This window comes from Leuciscus leuciscus, assembly GCF_965113295.1.
Source record: "Leuciscus leuciscus genome assembly, chromosome: 5".
NCBI classification, from domain to species: domain Eukaryota; kingdom Metazoa; phylum Chordata; class Actinopteri; order Cypriniformes; family Leuciscidae; genus Leuciscus; species Leuciscus leuciscus.
The window spans coordinates 5,783,387-5,806,807 of NC_138729.1; the positions used below are offsets into that span (position 1 = coordinate 5,783,387).

The following is a 23,421-nucleotide window of genomic DNA, read 5'->3' on the forward strand; positions in this document are numbered from 1 at the left end:
AGTGAAGCCTATAAATAGTACAATAAAGTGGTTCAGGGACACTATTTGCTTCATGCTATAGGGGTAAGCTGTGTCATGTCAAAGGTAAGTTGTAAGTCACTGGAATATAGGAACAATTTACATTTCAAATAAAACAATGGCCATAGTGTATATAAGAACAAGAATCACATTCCAAAGTCTTATGTTGCAGAATAATATTCAGTTTAATAAACCAGCCAGGGACAGCTTTAATATTCATAATATTTGAATACTGTACAGTGAAAAAATTTACAATATTTTATATATATATATATGACGAGTTCAGATGCAAAAGCCTCTAAGTGCCATCTGAAATTTTCTTCTAGAATGATCATTATCAAGCTCGTATATTTAAGTTCAGTAATTTCACTTAAATTACAATTAATAGGTAATTTACATTGCCATTTAAGTGAAATTACTGAACTTAAATATACGAGCTTGATAAAAATTATCATTCTAGAAGAAAATTTCAGATGGCACTTAGAGGCTTTTGCATCTGAACTCTTCATATATATACATGTAAAATGTAAAGTTAGCTACCCTTTTGAAAAATTATTCATATTCAGTACCGGTAAAGCATCGATATAAAACCTAATAATTATGCAATGTTTTTACTTCACTAACAAATTCTTAACATCATGTGATGGTTAAAATGCATCTTATTCTATTCTCGTTTAGTCATTAAATGCATATTAGAGTTGAGTTTAAAAAATACACAATAAATGCAAATAGACAATGTAACTCAACTTATTTTGACATTTATTTTCATTTCAAAATGAAGAGAACGCATGTAATAAACCAGTCTTGAAACACAAGATGTTGCTCCAGAGTAAATGTAAATAACTACAGAAATACACTGTAAGAAGAGCCAACTATAAACAAAGACTTCCGTCATTTATGCAGCGAAAATACATCATGGAAATGTGAGTACAGAGCAAAAGCCAGCTTGGGCCTGGCTTACAATGTTATGGAGAATACTTTGCAAAATGTATAAACTTAGATGTTGCTCTATCTTATAAAATTTTGTTTTGTCAGATTACAATAACAATCTGAGAATTGTGAGTGATAATTCCAGCATGCAAATCAATCCATTCTGTGGCTCCGACATCCAGAGAAAGCCTGTCAGTAATTCCTCTTAAGTTAAATATATATATTTATATAGATATTTAGGTCAAAGACACTCACAAACTTGATAAATTTGGAAGACAGTTGCTTGGAAACAACAACAATGCAGAGTCACTGAATGACCTGCAGCAACCAACACACCTCACTTAAAGAAATATATAAATAAAAGTATAAACATGGATTCAGTTTCTTTGCAAAGCCACTGTTACTTTGCTTTTGAATTCATTATGATTTGACAAATGTATTGCTTGACTCATCACGGATTTTGATCTTCATTTGGACCTGCAAAAGTTTTTGTAAAGTCAGTTTGTTATAGATGGTTCACAGCTATTCAGAAATCTCACTTTGTATTATTAAATATAATCCATAAAATGAAAAAGGTACATTTAAATCATGTTTACAAGGCCACGTTAAATTGCCTGGACAGTGACAACATGCAATATATTTATTTAATAAACTCTTTCTCTTAAATAAGACCGCATATATCGTGTACACACACACACACACACACACACACACACACACACACACACACACACAGAGCTATCTTAGCTATCTAAATGGAGAAATTCCATGGATGTAATGGTTTTTATACTGTAAAAACTGTATATTCTCTCCCCTGACACTAACACTAATCCTAAACCAACCCATCACACAAACCTTTCTGCATTTTTACATTTTCAAAAAAACTTTAATTACTTTATTTTTATTCCAGATTTACAAATGTCCCTAAAGGGAGGTTTTTGGTCATTTCTGGGTAAAAATTTGTCCCCAAAATATAGTTATGTAGGCGCACACACACAACACAACACACACCAGACACAGTATATATCTCAAATAGATTAGGCTCTATCCTTCTTAAATATACTGTCATCAAGAATCATTCTAGAAAGACTCAAATCTGTCCAGATTTTGGATATTGTCTGAAACAAATATATATATATATATATATATATATATATATATATATATATATATATAAACATAAACAAACAAATACCTGTTCTAACATGAATTGAAGTGGATCATCTGGTCTATCAAAAACCAGTTTCTCTGTGATGTCCTGAAATAGCACAAATGAGACTGAGTGAAAAACACAAAACAATTAAATGCTTGTCTTGGAAGTCTCCAGCATCAAAAGGTGCCTTCTGCTGCTAAAATGACATTGGTTGTTAGTAAGAGCTCTTTTAATGCTGTAAGTTAGAACTTATGATGCAATATAGTTTCACTAAATTAAACTGAAATGCTGCAATATTTTAACATAACTAAATATTTTAACATAACGAACCGTTTTACTTCTGTTAGAGCTCTGAATTGTGCTTCGCCATTTTGTGCTAAGCCATTCATCACTGTCTACCATTTTCTTCGTAAGAAAATATATCAGTAGCTCTGCAGCTTTGTTCTTATTCTCACCTGAAAAATCTGAAGAATATTATGAGTCTCCATATAGTTAACAGAGCGTTCGTAAGGGTCCGTGAACACTGATGTGGAACCACGAATGCTCTCTGCACTCTCGGTGATGAGCAGTTTTCCTGATAGCACAGAATCTGCCATCCCACAAAGTCTATGCTAATGTAGTCAACTAAAAACGATATATACAAAAAGTAAGTTGCGAAGAGTACTTCCGAGTAGCATTATAACTCAAATAAGTTAGCGTTCGCTCTTTAAGAAAGGATATCAGATGCATTACCTCAGTTTAAAACAAAAATCAAACTTTTTGTATTTAGTCCGTTTTATGCTAAATAGAGAAATGAGACCGCGTTTCTATCTCGAGCAGGACGGTTGGAAATGACACCCTGTAACCCCTAGCAACTGTAAACAAAAGGCTTGAATGATGTCATTGGGCACAGTTCCCCGGGACATCGCCTTTGAGTTGTGACGAGTCCCGAAAAGGGTTGTTAAAAAAGCAAAACACTGTTGTTCGTACGGTCGAGATGTTACTTTTGCAGTTGATGCCAATTTTACGATCTATTTTTGGACAAGAAACCACCTCAGAAGACCTCGGGCTAACGTTTACAATACTGACTGACAAAGGGGAAGGAGGGGCTAAACTGCTGTTTCTAGGTTGCTAGTCGTCCTCAGCTGACACTTCGGCCTACAATGGGTGCATTTTATGTAGGGCAGACGGTGTGCGTGTCCCCCGGTGAACCTCTCGGCGAAACGTTGCTGTTCGTGTTTATAACCGAAAGGGGGAACTCAATATCAAGAAAAGCTTTCAAGCAACGGAAACCTCCTACTAAGCGGAATAATATGGAGGAGAGGGATTGTTACATGTGACGAAATACTTAACGTACGCGAGCCAAGGTCGAGCAGCTTTTATCAAATGAATATACAGAAGATATATAAGTATCGGTTTGTAATATACCTCTTTTGACGTTTGACATCACAAAACCTGGGACGTCGTAAATAATTCGCCTATATCGCTGCCAATATCCCGACATCATATATATTCACGTTAATTACTGTTCACTGCTATCATAACACTAAGACAGGATCAGTCGTTCGAATGATTGTAGCCTATTCTGCTACATATAATCTATAATATATATGTATATGTATATATAATCTATAGATATATATATATAATAGTGCATGAAAAAAAATCACTTAGGCTTGAAGGTTGATTATTCCTCGTCTAGACTACAGTCGACCGCGCGCGCGCGCACACGCACACACCTGTCATTGTCTAGACTGGGGGGTGTCGGGGGGAGGGGGGACTCGTGAACCACTATTGCATTATTTTGTGTCTGTCACAACGACTCTGTGAACGCATTGGGGAACAAAAAAGCTCGGTCTCACTTTTCACGATCTGATTGGCCCGCCATACCGTCAGCAACTCTCCTTACGTTTCCTTGAGGTCAGCTAGGGACGTTAAAAAATAAATAAATGAGAAAATAGAAATGCGTATAAAGTAAAAGGCACGGGGTGAACAATCTAGCTTGTTGGTCTGCAAGCTGACGGGCAGCGTCATCATCCAATGTGGGACCAGATGTAATTTGGAGAAATTTATTGACACTGTCCCTAACCAATCTAAAGTAGGCTATCTATAAATGATCAACATGAGGGATTCTCGGATGACTGGCCTTTTGATCGAGGATGGGACATGGATTTCAGGGAGTTTCATTCGCGCCAAGTAACAGTGTTTTCGTGGTAACGTATGCATTTCTTTATGCTCAAGAATCAAGCAGAAGCTCCTCAAAAAGGGACGCGCCGAAATACTCAACGAAAAACGGTGCACTTGTACAGTGAGCGATCATTAAAGAAACTGAGGATGCGTAGTGTCCATGCTGGTTCAAACACAACAATTGGATAAGGCAGAATAGTTTCACTTTCAGAGCCACAATGGAGCCAGTTTCAGCGTTCCTCGCTGCGCGGAAGGGAGGGCGTGCGGCTCACCGATTGGGGTAAAGTCATGTTGAACGATTTATATCACAACCTACGTGCTTCAAGAAAGTCCATTCTGTTCCAATCGCCAGTAGAAAGGCGTGGCTGCCCAAAATCTTCGACGAATAGTGAAAAAATGGGAGGGCACGAGCGAGCTGCGTGATGTCCTCTCCGAAGGTAGGCTGCAGCGTGTGTTTATTGATGAGATGAAAGAAGATGGAAGTGAGAAATGAAACAAAGTAAGGGACAATATTAATAAACTCAGTCCTTGCCTGGGGAAAAGCTGTGAAGCGCTGTAGCCACTGGAGAAGAAAGACCCTTAAAGCAGCAGGTAAGAAATAGGGAGAGGAGAGGGAGGGGGAGGGAGGGTACTTATACCTACTATTTATGTTAGGCTATTTATAAGAGTAATAGCAGTCGTTCCCTAGAAATGTGGTGGAAAAAAAACTTAAGCATGAAGCATGAACTAATAGCTCAAACGCAAGACTTGTTCATCAATATTTTATACATAAACCAGCTTTGAAGAAAACTTCGCGAAATTACATTTAGTTGTGAAAGAATTGGCACTCTGGATTATGTGAGTTCTCTCTAAACATCTCATGTTTGTCTGGAATTAAACAAAAAAGATTATGAAGTGACGTCTCGACCATAATTCCTTGCTTGCTCACTCATTTTCTATTAGTTTAACACTTGTCAGGCTATCGAGACTTTGCCTGTAGTTTCTAATAAGTGGTATTATTTCAGTTGGCTGTGTGTTTTGATATTTTGCGAAGTGTTAAACGTAACACTGAACCATGACACGAAAAAGCTCAATACGACTCAACGGAGCCGCTAGGGACTTCCCTACATACGACCAAAATATTTGATAGAATAACACCCGCTCTAGCCGCGAGTTAAGTGTCAAGAATTGTATCGCTATAAGACTAAATGATCTGTTTCACTACAGACGAGATAGAAATGATAATTCAAACATTTCAGTCGCTTATCTGGAGTCCTTTCCGGGCTATTGCTAATATTTTATTGACCCCGGTAGATTTGCGCGCTAGCCTCTGGTTTCGGGCTCTCTGAGGCAAACATAATTGTTACCAATATTGTTGTTTTGTGTAGACGCTGTCGGACACATTCTATTCGAAAGTAGCCTATGGAGTTTTGTAGGGAGTGTATCTGGCGCTTTACCATGTCCGTTATTTGTCTTCATTGAATTAGGATACGCCGCGTAACGAAGTGACCCGAAATATTAGTCCTCGTACCAAGAAACCGAAATTTAGATAAATGCCCATCTGTTCTGTATTCTAATGCTTGTACTTACTGAATGACCTCTTTTTGACTCCGTGTTGTGAAGTGCCAGCTTGTTGCCTATAACGCACGCGTTTGTAGGCTAAGCAAACAATAAATCACTCGGCCATTTTAACACAAAAAAACTTAATATGGCAAAGCAGAGAGGAGCGCTTCTTCAATTTTTGGAGGTTAGGGGCCTTCGAGCAGCGTCCGATCACAGCGCTGATTGTATTGTTATCTCTGTGTAGTGTGTAGTGTACGAGACACGGCGGGTATGAGAACCATGCAGTGGAAAAACACACCAGACACATTTTTCATTAATTTATCATATGCCCTCTGTTTCCCGACGCTGTATTATAAAATGTCTGGCTTATATAATCTGTGTATTTATAGCAAATGGCATGAAAAGGTTGTCAGTTATGTTGGGAGATTCTATCCGATGTTGGCTACTTTGATTATTGGGATGTTTTATCTGAAGCTGAAAGAAGAAAAACCCTGCTGTAAACAAAATGCAAAAATCCTATTTTTATTGCAGATGCTAGCAATGTGTAGACTATGTTTGTTTGCTTTTTTATTTTTTTATTTTTTGAATTTGCTGGCCGCCAGTCTCTCATACGGTCAATGCGGCCTTTGGAAGTTTGACTGCACCCCTTTATACTTATTGATACAAAAACACAACTATTGAAATAGCCTATACTTAATTCAGCGTTAAGGATTTTTTTTTTTTTTTTTTTTAAGTAAAGTGCTGGTGTATATGGAATAGAAGCAGATTGCATTATAAAAAAAAGAGGTTTGCACGTGTAAATCGTGGCCTCTGTTATATTAACCCTGTGTGCTGCTCTATATTTGTTGCTAGCACTGTTAGCCAGTCTCCTAAACCTGTGGATGTCTGAATAACATTTTTTTTTCTTTAACCTACTTCAATCAATGCTAAATCTCGGCAGTTTCACGATGAAAACTTTCTTTGCATCTGATTCAGAAGAGGATGATGTATAGGCGAGGCGTGCATTAACGTATGGCAAACAAACTATAAATCATCATAAAATATTATAGCGTTCTCTTTTTTGCTTCTAATAATATTGCAAATGCATACATATGTTAGAAACAATATGTCTTTTACAATTTTAATTTTTTTTCCCACTATACTTTTTTTTTCTTCTTTAGCTGCTACCGGCCTCCTTTTCATGGTTTTGTAAAATTCTTCGTGTCTTTGCAGGTAAGGGCAACGTCGAGGAAATTAACTCTTTCTATATCATGTCAAATTAGGCTTTTATTTTAGTCAGCTCATTTTGTGAAATACAAGTTATATAGGCTATTAGTTAATGAATAAAGCTTCTCCCCCATGCACGTGCACAAGACTGCTCTGCTTAGGCTACACGTTGTTCTTTATTGTGCACCTGTTTAATTCAGTTGAAATCCGTTTTTAATCGCGTGTGTGTATTAATTTTTTTTCAATTCTTCATGGATGATCTGGGCAGTGAATGGGGAGGAGGGCCTTGCCTGCGTGCAGGTTGTTTGTCTGTCAGCTTTACCGAGTTTTAAGTTGCTGTATGCGTGATAAATACCTAGAGATGTATGTTTGACGTTAGTATACGATAGTGTCTACAAAATCCGAAAATAAACTTTTTAGTTGAACGTGTCGCAAATACACTGGAAGTCCCAGCAGTCGCACTATAGATATAGCAATGCTCCTCCTGGAATTGATTTTCATGTGTTAATGCATCATAAACGAGATGTTTCTTATTACTTTTCTGTAATGAGGCTATAGCTCTTGCTCAGTTTTGTGATGCTTGGAAATATGTGACACTTTTGTCTGTAAAGATGTGTGTGCCTTTTAAGGTGGTATGTACCTGGATGTATACATGTAGTTGATTATTCTTAAGTGGCTTTATGTTTCATATTTAAACAATAAGGTATTGTTGATAAGTTGTTTCATATAACTAAACATTAACTAAGAGCACTGCTTTCCCAAACATGAATTATCAATATGTAAGCCTGTATTTTTATTTGGCTTTATCTTACCTGTCTTATTTGTCTGCACTAAATATTAATGTGTTTATTAGTGCGATTATGGATCTGAGAGGCATATTGATTGTTGCTTATATATAATGATACACTTATTGAGTTTAATCATTATTGTGGCAATATAAGAGGTTGTGATCATGATTTGTGCTTTCAATCATATATATTTTTGACCTTTGATCAGTTTTTGTGGATGTTTAATGATACAGCATGAGTGGTTTAATTTGTGTGTGTGATTATTGATTTATTGGTTTAGCCCATCATAGATGCAGTATTAATACTTTTAGACTTAGAGTTAGTGGCAACTAATATAATCCTATTCTTAATGTTCACTAAAAGTTTTAAAAAAATGTTAAACATTCTTTTGTCTATTTTTGGGGAGATTGAAATGATAAATTTGACCAAAAGACAACAAATAAATCCTGATCTTAGGAATATTGGGATTCGTAGATCAAAAGAAGGCATTGTGTGCTGTTTATTTTGGAAACATCAAACCCTCTTAGTGCTTCAAACATAATGCTCACATGCCACAGCCGAGACTAAGAGTTTGTCAGTTGGCTTGCTATTGATTATTTGACAGAATGACGCATAAAAAATATGCAAAATTACAATTAAAAAATTGCAAGGGTACAAAATTTCAACGATATTGTAAGGTGATTGATCACAGTGGGTAGGGCTGTTCTAATTATACTTACATGATAGCAGTGATTACTGTTATTGTTATACTGTTTGCTGTACTATTAGACCAGAGGTTACTACGTCAGATTGCAGAGATATCTTAACCAGTTTGGACAGTGACCTTCACTAATGTTATTAAATGTCAAGGTCAGATAATTCCTCTTTAAGGAATCTTGTGAGAATCTGGACAGGAGAATGAGAGAATAAAACAGAGCCAAACACACATGTCCTTGTTAACCCCCAGATGCAGAACTGACGACAGCTATACTTTACATTACACACACACACACACACACACACACACACACACACACACACACACACACACACACACACACACACACACACACACACACACACACACACACACACACGCACGTCTTGTTTGCTATCTTTGTGGGGACTCCATAGACTTAATGGTTTTTATACTGTACAAACTGTATATTCTATCTCCTTACACTAACTCTACCCCTAAACCTACACATCACACACAACTTTCTGCATTTTTACATTTCCAAAAAAACTCATTCTTTGTGATTTATAAGCTTGTTTACCCATGGGGACCTCTATTTAGGTCCCCACTGTGAGACAAGTCCCCATGAGTCTGTGTGCATTCAGGTTGAAGTCCCCACCGGGATAGAAAAACATGAACACATTTACACACACACACACACACACACACACACACACACACACACACACACACACACACACACACACACACACACGTCTTGTTCGCTATCTTTGTGGGGACTCCATAGACGTAATGTTTTTATACTGTACAAACTGTATATTCTGTCTCCTTACACTAACTCCTAAACCTACACAATACATCACAGAAAACTTTATGCATTTTTACATTTTCAACAAAAAATTATTCTGTATGATTTATAAGCTTGTTTCCTCATGAGGACCTGAATTTAAGTCCCCATGAGTCTGTGTGCATTCAGGTTGAAGTCCGCACTGGGATAGTAAAACATGTACATACACACACACACACACACACACACACACACACACACACACACACACACACACACACACACACACGCGTGTAAACCATAAAGTGCAGGGGTGAATGTTCATACAATTTTAAGCTTACACAAATTTCCTAATACCCATTCTTATGTATTGTGATAGTACTAAGAGAGGAGGGTAATTAAAAAAAAATCTATTATAGGCATTTGACCTTTTAGCTTTGCTTTCTTCATGATATAGTTGCAACAGCTACATTTCAGCCTGGCATGTGTAATGATATTTCATATCATAATGATCATGTTATATTCAGTTTGATTGCTTGGTATCCTGTGTCTGTGTCACATGGGTTGAGGAAATCCTGGACCATAGGATGGTTAACCACACTCCTTCCCGAATTGATATCCTGTATTATTTTAACATAATGTCAATGCTACGGTTTTAATTATGCAAACATGCATAAACAGGAATTCTTTATTTATTATGACGTTCAGGGCCTTACCAGTAGGAGGAGTCATTTTACTTTAGGGCTGTTTTTTCTTGACTTTTTAAAGATAAATTCAACTAATTACTGGTAACATGTAAATGTGCCAAAATTCCCTTAACATGTCACTGAAGAAAAAAACAATAGGCATAAAAACTAAAAGTCAGAACATGAAAGAACTAACAAAATTCCGTATTGAGTTGAGAATTATGGCTCATTTAGAATAGATCCATTCAAATACTGTATCTTACTGTATTCATTTTAATACATGATGATGTTCCTCTTACGCAGAAGAACAATTTGACATCAAAACTCATGACATAGCCTGAGGGGAAACCATGGTAACAATGGTCAGACACAAGACAGTGGCAATTTGTTCACACTTTGATTTTGCCTGCTTTCTTTCATGGATCTATCCATAACAATAAAGATATATATGACCCCTCTATCCAGTTCTTTTGCAAAAGTACATATATAAAATTCATCAATGTGTAAGTTTGCATATGTAAAAATGGCTTAAAGACGACGCAAATATCCCACGTAGACAGAAAACGCAAGATAAGATGCATTATTACGCTTTTCACACTGATCGCAGAACCGTTTGTGAAATCCTGTTGTTTGTTGAGGCTATGCAACTTCGATGCTTGCGTTAACATCTAGAATTGGGTCGTAATTGGGCTGTGAAGTTCTGTTTTTTATTTCTTTTCAGTTTTTTTTTTTGCTTTTAGTGAATGCTTGCAATGTAATTACTTGACAATTTAATCTGAGAGATCTATCAGAATTAGTGAGCTATCCACTTTTCCTAATTGAGCTGAACATTCCCTTACCCCTCTAGGCTTTATTTTAGAAGAATAAATTCTATTCTCTTTTTTTTCCTGCATGCGAGGTTCGTCTTGATGAGTGATTTCCTAATGTTCACGCTATTTTTAAGAATGTGGAGATAGGGGCTGATTGGACTCACCAGATTGCACAGAGACTAAGCTAGATCTTTGATTCCTGTCAAGTTTTGGATTTTGGGCTTGAGACCGCGTTTCCCTCCACAGTTGTGAGCGGGAATGCTGTACGCAACAGCTTGCGGGTTTAAAAGGGAATTCTTAATATAGGTCTCGACTGTATGCTAAATCCAGGTCAAAGTTGAAACCCCTTTGTCTTTTGTACATGTGCCTCTCTAAAAGTGTAATTGTGTTTCCTTGAACAGCAGCTGCTTCAGTGACGGAGACGTCCTTGTGCTTTCCACCTTGATTCATTCCCAGTGATGCATTTTTCCTACTTGTAACACATTGTAGTTTGTACTGTACGCCGTTCACCTCAGATGCCCCGAACGAGGCAGCGTCACTTACTCGCGCTATCTTATTCACACACCCACACCAGGAAAACCAGTTTTAGGCAGCAAGGTTTAGACCTCACCTGGCGGACTAGTAACATTCACCTCAGAAAAGAAGAGTTGCTTTGGTACAATGGGGATTTTCCACAGCGAGTGTGCCAACAACTCTTTCCCGCCCTTTTGCATACATAATTGTCAGTCATGTGTTGCAGCATTAACTTGGTGAATGTTTTTCTGCCTAAAGTTCAATGTGAAGTTACACTTGTGAAATAAGCAAAAATGTATTTTCAATATGACATTGTCACAACGCCAACACTTTTGCTTTCCCAAGGTAAAACATAAACAAGGGTCAGGGAGTTTGTTTTTTTGTACATGCATATAAAAGCCTTGTTCTCTTTTCTCTTTTAGTGTGTGTATAGGCATAAGACAAAACAAGCACATCGCGAGGATCTTTTCAGCGTGTCTCTTTAAATGCATAAACGAGTACACAGGCATTTCACTGATGTGAAAAATGTATCTTGGATTCTAATAGGGAAGTTGTATGTTTGCCAAGGTGCTTTCGTGTCCTCAGCTAACCCCGGCACTCATATGGTTTTCTACAAGTCTTAGTGAGATCACTGCCATTTCTAAAGGAAAATATCTGGAAATGGTTTGTAAAAGGGAGATGAAAAAATAAAACAGAGGTAGTCAAAGAGTTCTCTCTCAGAGTTTGGCCAAGTTTACTTCTTATTTGTTTACAACTGGGCTGTATAAAGCGGGCCTGACGAACGCAAGGGAGGGAGCTGCTTTGGAGCACAGAGCACTCAGAGATAGAATGTCCTCCATTTTGGAGAAAAGGGCAGCTCCAAACGTGCTCCAATAGGAGAAGTAATAGCGGCACATGGGTTAACAGAAACGGCGGCGCAAATGCGGAATCGAGTAAAGACTGTTTCACACATTACCACTGCACATTGTTAACAAGTCTTTATTGTTACTGGCAAGACTCGTTTTTGAAGACGATCAGTGGTGTGCTGCTCGAAACAGTGGAGGATCTGGTGGGACAGATATATAATGTATCATGTTTCTGAGAACTGTCATCGAATGCACTCACACACACACACGTTGTGTTTTCATGTTTTATGGGGACTTTTCATAGACATAATGATTTGTATACTGTACAAACTGTGTATTCTAACCCTAGCCCTTATCCTACCCGTCACAGAACACTTTATGCAAAAAAATAAATGTCACTGGGATTTCGGATATTGCCATCTTTGTGGGGACATTTTGTCTCCATAATGTAGGGTTTACCAGGCCACACACATAGAGAGAGAGAGAGAGAGAGAGTGTGTGTCAGCGAGGTATTTAAGTCCAGAAATATAAAAATGTTGCATATATATATATATATATATATATATTTACATCATGGAAGATTCCAGCTGCCAAAAGGAACTACAATATGTAGACTCTTTAAAGGTCACGATTGTGTATCTTTTATGTAAATATTTTAAAGGCGTATTCTTTCCCCTGAGACCCCGGTCTTAAAACAGGATCAGTTTGTGTTGTGTGTGTGTGTTGCTATAGTTTGAGGACATTTGTCTGTGACTTGTGTCTGGTTCAGAGGGGAGGGAAGCAGCTTCACGTTATTGCAGTGTCTCTATCCAGGTGTTGTTTATCCTACTCTGTATTATGTGGCCATTTTGGAAAGAGCACTTGACGTTTTTATGGGTATGTATGAACTGGGCCAGCTTAAAGAGGACAGCTGCAGAGCTGAGGAAACATTTCGAACGTTTTGAAGTAAGAATGGCCTTGAAAACTCTCTGCATAGGTGTGCATACCTGTTGCCAGGACAGTTATTGTTGCCAAGGCAATTTGGCAGAGGAGCAAGTGTGTGAATTGTTTTCAACATTTTTGAGATTTTTTAATCTACAATATCCTCACTGATTAGCAAAAACAGAGAATATGGAGTCATATTTTTATACTATGAATCGCTCTGTCGTAATGTTAGTGCCAATATAATAATTTTATAGCAATATTTATTTATTTAACCACCCAGGGAAATGTAAGGTATACAGTTATACAATACAGTACAAACAAATATTATTTTTTATATGTACAATTTACGGTTATGGTTGGTATCTGCGTCCAGGACAGTTGTAATAAGGCAATTGGACAGAGGGACAAGTGTTGGAAGTGTTTCGGTATTGTTTTCTAGCCAGCCGAACACAATCTGCGTTCGACAAAAAGCAGAGAACAAAGAGTTATACTTATGTTGCCTACTATGTAACATTTTGTAGCGTAATTGTCTTTTGATTAGGTTTGCAACAATTAAGTGATAATAATCAATAGCTGATGTCACACAGAACAAGATACAGCAGGAAAAGTGCACAACACAAGTATGAGAGCAGTCCACAATAAAGCTTTTAAAGAAGGTCATGTCGTGTGTGTGGCTGGGTTTCTGTGTCAAGTGTTTTGAGTGCTGGTATTGTTCAATGCAGTTGTAAGCTTATACTTTTACTGTTCTTATAATGTAAGAATTTGTGTTTTGTTTCTGTAGTATATGTGTGTATGTTTCTGTTTATATATATATATACTGTATGTGTTTATATATATATGATAGTGTGTGTGTGTATACCGTATATATATATATATATATATATATATATATATATATATATATATATATATATATATATATATATGTGTGTGTGTGTGTGTGGGTGGGTGAGTGTGTGTAATATATATATATATATATACACACACACTCACACACACACACACACACACACACACATATATGTATATATATATATACATATTTATATATAAACAGAAACACACATATACTTTTGGGACAAGTTGTTTTGCACACACACAAGTGTGTGTGTGTGTGTGTGTGTGTGTGTGTGTGTGTGTGTGTGTTAATGGTCTAGATGTGGAATAGCATGCGCTTTAAATATAATAGGCCTATTGAAAATAAAACGTAAACTTACCTTTTTTCAAATTCATCACCAAAATTATTTGCTGCTTTACCTTTAATCACAGTCAATATTGTTGCTGATATTAGTGGTTGTAATTCTATAGAATTACATTATTTAGTAGTTTAGTAGAAAAGGTACATGTGCACCAGTATGTGGATGTGTTGTACATGCAGCTCTTTTGAGGATGGCAATTACTGGCTTATTTTGTAGAATTCATTTTAACATGTGATTGTATTTTTTCCTACACTTTAGGTGTATGTAGCACGACGCTTTCACACACACAGGCTTTTATGGAAAATACATTTTACCGTTTAGAGATCAAGACCTCATGTTGTGAAATACTGGTAAATGAGAAGCTGTAACATTACAGTTGTAAAATTGCATTAGTTGTAGAGCTGCACGATTCTGGATAAACTGAGAATCACATTTTTATAATTTTTTTTTTACAGATATCACGATTCTGAACTGACAACTAAACAAAGTAATGTAATTTACTAGAGGTTCTGACAAAATGTTAATTGCTGCAGTCCATTTAAAATGTTTAATTAATTTGAATGACTTATTTAAAAAATCTGTTTGAATGAATGATTTAATGACTCATAAATACTTCATTACTGGATGATTCAGTGTTTCTGAATGAATCTCTTGAATGACCGATTCAATGACAAATACATTTTTTTAAGTCACTTGTTGCCACCTACTGGTGTAACGATGTAATCGACACTATCTTTATTTCGCAGTTCCTTTTACTACCATAGACATCAGTGTTTATATCCGAACTATAAACCTTTATTCCAGTACTTCTGTGATCATTTGAATACTTGTAACACGGAAATAATGATACTGTGATGTTGAAAAGACTGTTTGTGAAGCTGTTTCATACCTAGCCTTATGTGAACAAAGCTGTAAAATTATGTGCGAGGGCACGCTGATGTAAAAAGTTTGCGTTGGGCCATTTATTAAGTTTGGACAGAGATGGAAAAAAAAACCTGTAGTGTTTTAAGGTAATTTTCAATTATTGAAATCACAGAGTTTACTGGTATTTTGATGCCAATGTGTGAATTGAATCTTAACAATAAAAAGATGAAAAGCAAAGCCATTACTTATGTGGACAGCAGGTGTGGTATTTTACAATTTTACAGCAGTTTAGGTGTTTTAATGTGTTAAAGCTTCTAATGATAAATTGTCCAAGAGTATCCAATATAAAGAGATGGAAAAATTCTTTAAACTTATTGACCTTGACATGATGAATCATTATGTGTGTGTGCTTTCCTGCTTTAGCTGCACCTCATGACATTGTCGGTCACACTAACTTGGTGGATTTCAATTTTTTATATATATATATATTTATAATATTTTGATAAAACTGCTTTCCTTTTTTTCTATAAATTAATAATACTATGCTAAATAAATTTTTTCATCATGGCTTTTTTATTCATTATGACATCAAGACGATTGTTACAAGCTGACACTTTTTACTTCATGCCCCCAAAAATATAAAAATGATTTTCATTGTGAAATTAAAAACTTGTTCATCATCAAGATGGCTTTAAGACGATTCCATTCAAGTCATTGTATGTACCCTATAAATCACATTTCTAATGTATTTTCGGATAAATTAATAGATTTTGACAAAACAATTAGTGCCATGTCACTGACCCACTCGTTTCCAGGCAGTTGTTGCCAAGGTAATTTGGCAGAGGTGAAAGTGAATTGTTTAGCCAGTCTGACACAATTATACAAAAAATATTTTTTAGTCCATACTTTTTGTAGCAAACGCAGATATTTTTTTTCTTTTAGCAAGTGCAAAACCCAGTTTGTATACACACATATTTGCTAATCTGTTTAAATAAAAAAATACTTGACAAATTAATTGATTGGGAAAATAATTGTTAGTTGCAGCCCTATGTTTTAACACCATTCATGCAGCTGTTTATGTTGGTACTTAAAATTGTACAGCATTATTTTTCATAAGCATCTAGGGAAAAATACTAAACGTGTAACAATGTGTGGGGTTATATAAGCAACCCTCCTGTGGAAGGCATAATATTTTTAAGATTTTAGCGACTTTTAATTCACTTCAATGAATACTGTGTGCTATGACCCCTCATCAAAAGGATTGTTCTGATTTTTTTAATTCACACATCCAATTAAGTCATATCCTTATTTTCATTGATAAGGTGGAAAACATTAATGAGATTTTGCCGGTTTCTCTGTAAATCTTGTGAAATGGTTGGCTGTCCTAGCATGTTTCAATTGCAACATAGTTATTAATCTGACGACGTAAGGTTTCTAAAGGCCTTATATTTTGACACTGGAGATTTGGCAGGCTGGGCTGCTTCATTGGAATTACTAGAAAAAAACAATACCATTGTTAAAGAAAGAAAGAAAGCGCCAAAAAGAAAGAAAGAAAGAAAGAAAGAAAGAAAAAGAAAGAAAGGTTTCCTGTTTACAGTCAGTGTGCTGACAGTGTATTCATTTCCTTGTGTGCAAATATAGTATGATGGCAATAGGTATGTACACAGTTTCAAATTCTAGGTTGATTTCATTAGTATCTGTCATTTTCAGTTAAAGATTTCATGCTTTTTTCCCCCACTAACTGTAATAAGTATCATGTAATCACATCTTGTCTGACACCATTATATATACTGTATATATATATATATATATGCATATTATATAGCTGTCAATAGATTACAATTATTAATCGAGATTAATCGCACACTAATCGTGAAATTAAGCATACACCATTTAACTTGTTTAACACGTTCATTTTTTCATCATTTGCTATATCCAGCAAAGTAAAAACTCACAAAACTATTTTCTGCATGTTTTTTTTCTAGGTAAATTTTGGTGTCTTTCCAAAAAAGGACACTTGGAGACTCTAAATAGCCTAATGATATTAGGGGGGCCCTATTTTAACGATCTAAGCGCATGGTCTAAAGCTCACGGTGCAAGTTCACTTAGGGCGTGTCCGAATCCACTTTTGCTAGTTTAACGACGGGGAAAATGGTCGGCGCACCCGGCGCATGGTCTAAAAGGGTTGTCCCGATTCTCTTAATGAGTAATGGGTGTGTTTTGGGCGTAACGTGCAATAAACCAATCATTGTGTAATTTCCCATTCCCTTTAAAAGCCAGTTGCGCTCGCGCCTTGGCGGATTATGGCGGATAGTGGAAAGACTGAACGCGTCTTCTGAGCGCAAACGGATCTGCTCGTGCGCGAGGTTAAAGCATGCAAGCAGACCATCTACGAGACAAGCCGGATTCCACCATATCTTTATGTACACAATAATAATCTTTTATATTGTAATCCTTTTATTTTTAATATTTGGCATGTTTGTGTGCTGCTGCGTGTCCCTGTGTGTGTAGTAAAGAGTGTATGCACGTTGTGGACCCGCATATAGGCGCATATTACCAATGCGCCCTTTAAATAACAAAAATAAATAAATACTGCGCCATTGACTTTTTAGACCAGGTTTCTTTAAACCTGGTCTATTTATGTTGCCTCAAAATAGCAACGCGCCAACAATGCGCCTGAACACACCTGGTTTGCAGACCAGCACGCCCATGGGCGCACAAATAGGCGCAAATGCATTTGCTATTTAAACAACGTGGCGCAGGACGTGAAAATGATAATTGCGTCAGGCTGAAACTAGCAAAAAACATTGCATAGCATTGCGCCGAGAGGGCCGAAGAAGTCCATATAATTCATAGATTCATGGACACTTTTAGGGGTAGAGTTAGTGTGCAGTGCAAAAGCAAAGAGCTTGTTTACATTTTAGACAAGTCAAGGTGCAATACCGAGCAGGACCACATGGAGATGCTTAAAAAATGTAGTGAAATGTGTCTGTGCATAAATCCAATGTGATCAGTGCGTTGAGAGCGCACATACATGGTTTGTTTGCTCATCAATATAACAGACTCACGCATGCTTACTGTACGACTGCTGTACGTCACCGCAGTCGTCTTTATCTTGATTGCAGTCCTCATCCATCAAAACTATACTAGCGAGACACTGGTTTGCTTTATCCAGCTGAGAAACGTAGTTTGCCCTCCATCTGGCCATACAGCGGTAGGATGTTTTGACATTCCGTTCAGTCTTTATTTCACACAGAGCGATGCGTGAGGGCTCGCACTCTTCAGAAACAATGACAGAAAATTACAGAGCTCGTGTTTTAAAGCGAAACACACACTGGAATGAATAATTCTCTGAAAACACAACATGAGTTTCTATTCTCTCTGACTTCTTTGACGTAATCAGACTGGTTTTCTTTACATTATAGCACTGTTTGAATGAATTCACTAACTGGATTATTGGACTGAAAACTTTTCCAGAGTTTATCGGCTTGAATTGATCTGATTGCAAACAGAGAAGTGAAATCGGGTTAGAGCGTTAGAATAGAAATCTCCCCCTACCAAGGTTTCTTGCGCCATTGTGCTCAGTGTGATAAACTCCCAACTTCTAAGATCATCTATCTACATGATGTAAAGTATGTTAATGACGCAATTTCACGTGCTTCGGTAATTTATTTGCGTGAAATTATTTTTAATTCGTTAAGGATTTTAAAATAATTGCATGCATTAATGTTGATATATATTACCATTAAGACTAAAGATTTTTCTTGTCGACGAGAAGTCGTTCATTTAAGCCTTTAGTTGAATAATCACACGTTTATATTAATTTAATTACTTAAATACTTGGGGGCGGAATATATGCCTCACGTGCTCGCAAAAGTAAAGATTATGAATGTGTTGGAAAAAAATAGCAATGAGACATTTTAATTGTTTATTAATAGTGTTTTCTGAGTCAGTGTCGGCTGACCCAGTTTGGAATGACTTATTTCTCTTTTCTGTATGACGGAAAAATGACGGAGTATTTTAAGTTGAAATAATGCAAGTGATTGTGCCGGCGCCTCTATGTTATCTAGTAAGTGCGCTACACTTCAGCTTCCACATTCTGCTAAAACACTTGGATATGCACCTAATAATAGCGCACTTTTATCTAGGTTAACGTTAGAGAGAACGGCCATATAAAGTTGCTACTTACATATTTCAAATGATAAGCCATATTTGAGGTCGCTGGATGAAAGGCAAACATTTGGATTTCCTGCCTGACAAACTGTAATTACCACAAGGACTCACCGTTAACGATCGGTCCTAGACTGGGTAAACCCAGGCCGATCTGCCGGCGATTTGATTTCGCCCTGCAGCTCAGGCTGGAAACCTGTACATTCTTCTATCCTGCTTCCGTTACAAATCTGCGGGGACCAATCACAAACTGGCTTATCCACCTGGTGGTTTAATCCAATCCAATTCATTTTAACCTCTCGACGATGCTCAATGTCTTCTTTAGTTTAGCAAACGAATCGCTCGAGTGGGTGTACATACCACTCACTTTCATGTTTTATTTTGGACAAATCGCTGGATGCCATTGGTGCTTCTGCAAACCGCTGATCAATGCTCCAAACCAACACGTTTGTTGACATGTTTCCTGCCTGGAGTTTTCGCTGCAAAGTACGTCACCCGGATCGCTGGTCTGATTGGTTGAAGGACTATCCAATTGCGTACAGAGTCATTTGAACTATGCCCGTTGATCACGCCTCTTGTGCAGTCGACACAGAGCAGACTCCCCAGACTAATGTTCAATCTTAAAAGATTGAGCTTGGTCTGGTGATAGCCAGACTAGATCGGTCCCTCACGGACTGCGTGATTTTGCCACTTCCTATGGAGTTTTTTTTTCCTGCGACTAACCAACGAATAAAATCGACTTATCAACCTCTTCTAGTCGACTAAAGTTTAGTCGACTATTAGTGGGCAGCCCTAATTACTATTGGGAAGTTTTGGCTATTCATTTTGAACCCTATATTACCTTCTTATGGCCAGATTTACTAAATGGCAAATTAGACTGAACACCGTGTAACACCGACTATCGTAGCAAGACTACACACCACCAATCCCAACTGTATGCCATTTCCAATCATATTCGATAGTGGTCCTGACAGAAATACTAGTTAATTGACTACAAGCCTTATAAATCATGTTGCTCACCCCATAAATTTTGCTTCTGAAAGAGAAACTGCAACAAATGCACATACGGTCAGCCACAAAACTGTTCACCCTTTCAACGCTAATTTGTCTTTCCTGGCAGTAGTTTTTTTTTTTTTTGGGGGGGTTTGCGCTTTTACAAACTGTTAGTAACTCTGGCCTGCACTGTTTATTTTTCAGTGCTTATTATTCAGACTCAGATTTTTTTGTCATTATTTTCATAGCTCAATGCAGAGCCATGGGTGGAACATAAAGTCCAGCTCCCCCTCTTAAGTTGTAATTTGGGCGTAATGGGTGGAGCTAGAAGGTCCAACCACACCCCAACCCCACCCATAACCCTATCCCTCCACCCGTTAGATCCACAGAGGTGGAGCTGGACATCATTTGGCTCTACTGTGAGCACGACTTGATATTAAGGGTATCAAGTAATGACATCTAGTGCCCACACATGAACGAATAGTGGTTTGTGATTAGTGGGGTGACCTCAAGAAAACTATTACATTAACTACCATTAAATGACTATGTTATTGGCATTGTTTTTTAAAGGCTGCATTTCCTTCAAGAGGGGTCTAATATATATTTATATATATTTTAAAAATGCGGTTCATCGTGACCCCTTTAACGGTATAAATTAGGCTATTTATCTATTTAGTATGGAAGCTTGTTTCCGCCATGGAATAAAAAAATGGAAAAGGTCATTGCGACTTTTTATCTCACAATTCTGACTTTGTTTCTCACAATTTTTTATTCTGTGGTGGAATTTAGCTTCACTAATTTTGGATCACCATACATTGATTATTAAAAAATGTTGATTGCTGTTTGCTGTTGGTCTGTTATAACATCCAGAAGACCGATAAATATGGCGTCTGCTTAAATCTAAAGTGTCACATGTCTTAAGCCCATAGTAATGAAGACCAGCTTTGGTGAACCAGGCTGAATTCAGAGTCCATTTTTGTAGGCTGAAGTGTATTTGCTGACTTTGCTCTGACTACCATAAGGCATTAAATTCTCAACAGTCGTACACAACTAAAAACAAGGCATCATTTTCAATCTAAACCTTCACATTCCCCATTGATGCCACGCAGAGAGGGTCTGGCGTTGCAGATCGGGAGTCGAGTGTGAACTGAAGCACTAGTGGGAGTATCGCCACTCTGATCTTTTTAAGGATTCTCATGACTTCCTGTTTCTATCGGCTATCCCCCCTTTGCTCATGATATGAATTTGTTTTTTTTTGGCAGTTGCCTTGGACATCTGTACCAACATGATAAGACTGTAATTGTACCAATATCTGCTCCAGGGTTCGAATAATTTTAAAGACCGTCACATGAACAGTCAAATGGTCCATCTTGAAAATATCTTTGTGATATGTTCGGTTAAATAGGCATAGAAAAATGCCTGTCACAGGGCTCTTTTTCTCTCCTTTTTTCCCCCTTTTACAATTTTACACCAAATATAATGCAACAGAACTGTAGTTAATAGAAGTGACTGAAGAGTTGCCTTTGAATTGGAAAAAAAGCATAATGAGTGATATAAATTAACAGGGATTTACACTTTAATGAAGCGGGCAAATGGTATGGAATTATTTATTTATTATTTCCCAAGTGCATGATGCTTGAGAGATTTATTCAAATGGATATTATAGTAAGTGTACTTAGATGTGTTATATGCATCATATTTCACTAAATCAAGTCATTAAAATCAAGATGCCAATATCACTAATATATAAGAAGGACCTATTGAATCAATTGTACAATATCGTTTACCGAAAAATGGGAACAATATGCAGAACATCAGTACAATTGAGATAATTTCATATAGCGCACCCAAAAAAAAAAGAGAAACAAAACATATGAGCTTGCATGTTTGGAAATTTTCAATATAATATTTTTTGCACACGTAATTCTCTATTTGCAGAGTTTAGTGAGAGCCTCATTTGAAAAGAAGCACTGAATCACAGCAAACATAGAAAAAACATCAACAGAGCAAGTTATGTCATCTACTGTATGTTCACGTGTACTCTAGTGTTTATATAGTAATGATTTTTGAAATAAAGCAAAATAACTGTATTATTGATACAAAACCTGCACTGGTTGGACCTTGAGAGACTCCCTATGGTGGTAATCACATGGATCCATGTCTATATGCTGCTAATAAGTATTTATGGCATTTGATTGAATCCCAGTACCTAGTGAGCCAATTACCAGTAGTTTGCACAAAAGCAGGAGAAATTCTTTTTAATAAGCTGTGACTCAGAAGTGCCATTTACCTTTTGCAATATTCAGAAACAAAAATGTCAATGAACAAAACCACAAATTAAAACAAAAAAACCCCCATCCATATTGTGTTTCACCAAAAGAAGAGTAAAAATTAGAAGCATCTAAAATCTGCATAATGACAACTACGCCTATATTATAATACAGAGGAGTATGACTTTGACAGCAAAACGAGACAAAGAGCTTCAGATAAAGCAGGAACATGCGTAACTTTACGATTAGATGGCAATAGGCCATAAACACACAATTTAAGCGTCTCTCCGGAAGACTTTCTTGGCACTTTGCCTAAAGAGCGTGAGGTCGTTTTAGGTCAGGCCTGGTGTGTTGTTGTAAAGGAATTGCAGAGCGTTCGACTCTCTGTATTTCACTTCCTTGTTTTTCACGTGCCGGAATCACATCTGAGAAATCAGACACTGAGAAGACGGCAAAGCGGTGGAAGGTTGAAGAGTATGTCAAAAAACAATTGTAGGTTTTCATGTAAATCAGCAAACAGATTTTGTGCATCTGAAATGCACAAGGAGTCGCCGAGCACGCTCACTGGGGATCAGTCTGAACAGGTCAGGATGTTTAACATGGGTTGTTGTTGTTTTTTTCGCCACGTCTGGTTACAGCATTATATGTGTGTGGTTTAGAAACGAATGATATTCTTGTTTTAAAGGTCTAATCATGGAGGAATTCTGCTTCTCACGTTTTGCATTTGAATGGTTTAAATACTTTCAGCTTGGTGTAAAAGCAAAAGACTTTCTCCTCAAACAATCACAGACTGTTTTAACAAAAAACAAAAAAAAATTGCTCCATTAATGTGCGTCCTGTACTCAATTTGTTGCACGTTAAAAGGGTTCCAATAGCAGTTGC

General features: G+C 37.0%; 2 protein-coding genes across 7 annotated transcripts in view; one reads left to right on the forward strand and one right to left on the reverse strand.

Moving 5' to 3' along the window:
• Window positions 1-760: 760 nt before the first annotated feature.
• tex55 (testis expressed 55) lies at window positions 761-3,769 on the reverse strand. The gene is made up of 4 exons (XM_082171029.1): window positions 2,834-3,769; window positions 2,557-2,725; window positions 2,144-2,206; window positions 761-1,425 (listed from the first exon to the last, which is right to left on the reverse strand). The coding sequence occupies exons 2-4, from the start codon at window positions 2,695-2,697 to the stop codon at window positions 1,369-1,371; spliced, it is 261 nt and encodes an 86-aa protein (XP_082027155.1). The 5' UTR covers window positions 2,698-2,725; window positions 2,834-3,769; the 3' UTR covers window positions 761-1,368.
• Window positions 3,770-4,176: 407 nt separating this feature from the next.
• Window positions 4,177-23,421, forward strand: part of zbtb20 (zinc finger and BTB domain containing 20) — a 70,511-nt gene continuing 51,266 nt past the window's right edge. For 2 of the 6 annotated variants that reach the window (XR_014206303.1, XM_082170955.1), the window contains exon 1: window positions 4,711-4,858. The gene's annotated coding sequence lies outside the window, so the exon portion shown is untranslated. The other 4 variants (XM_082170957.1, XM_082170959.1, XM_082170958.1 and 1 more) reach the window with 4 other exon arrangements.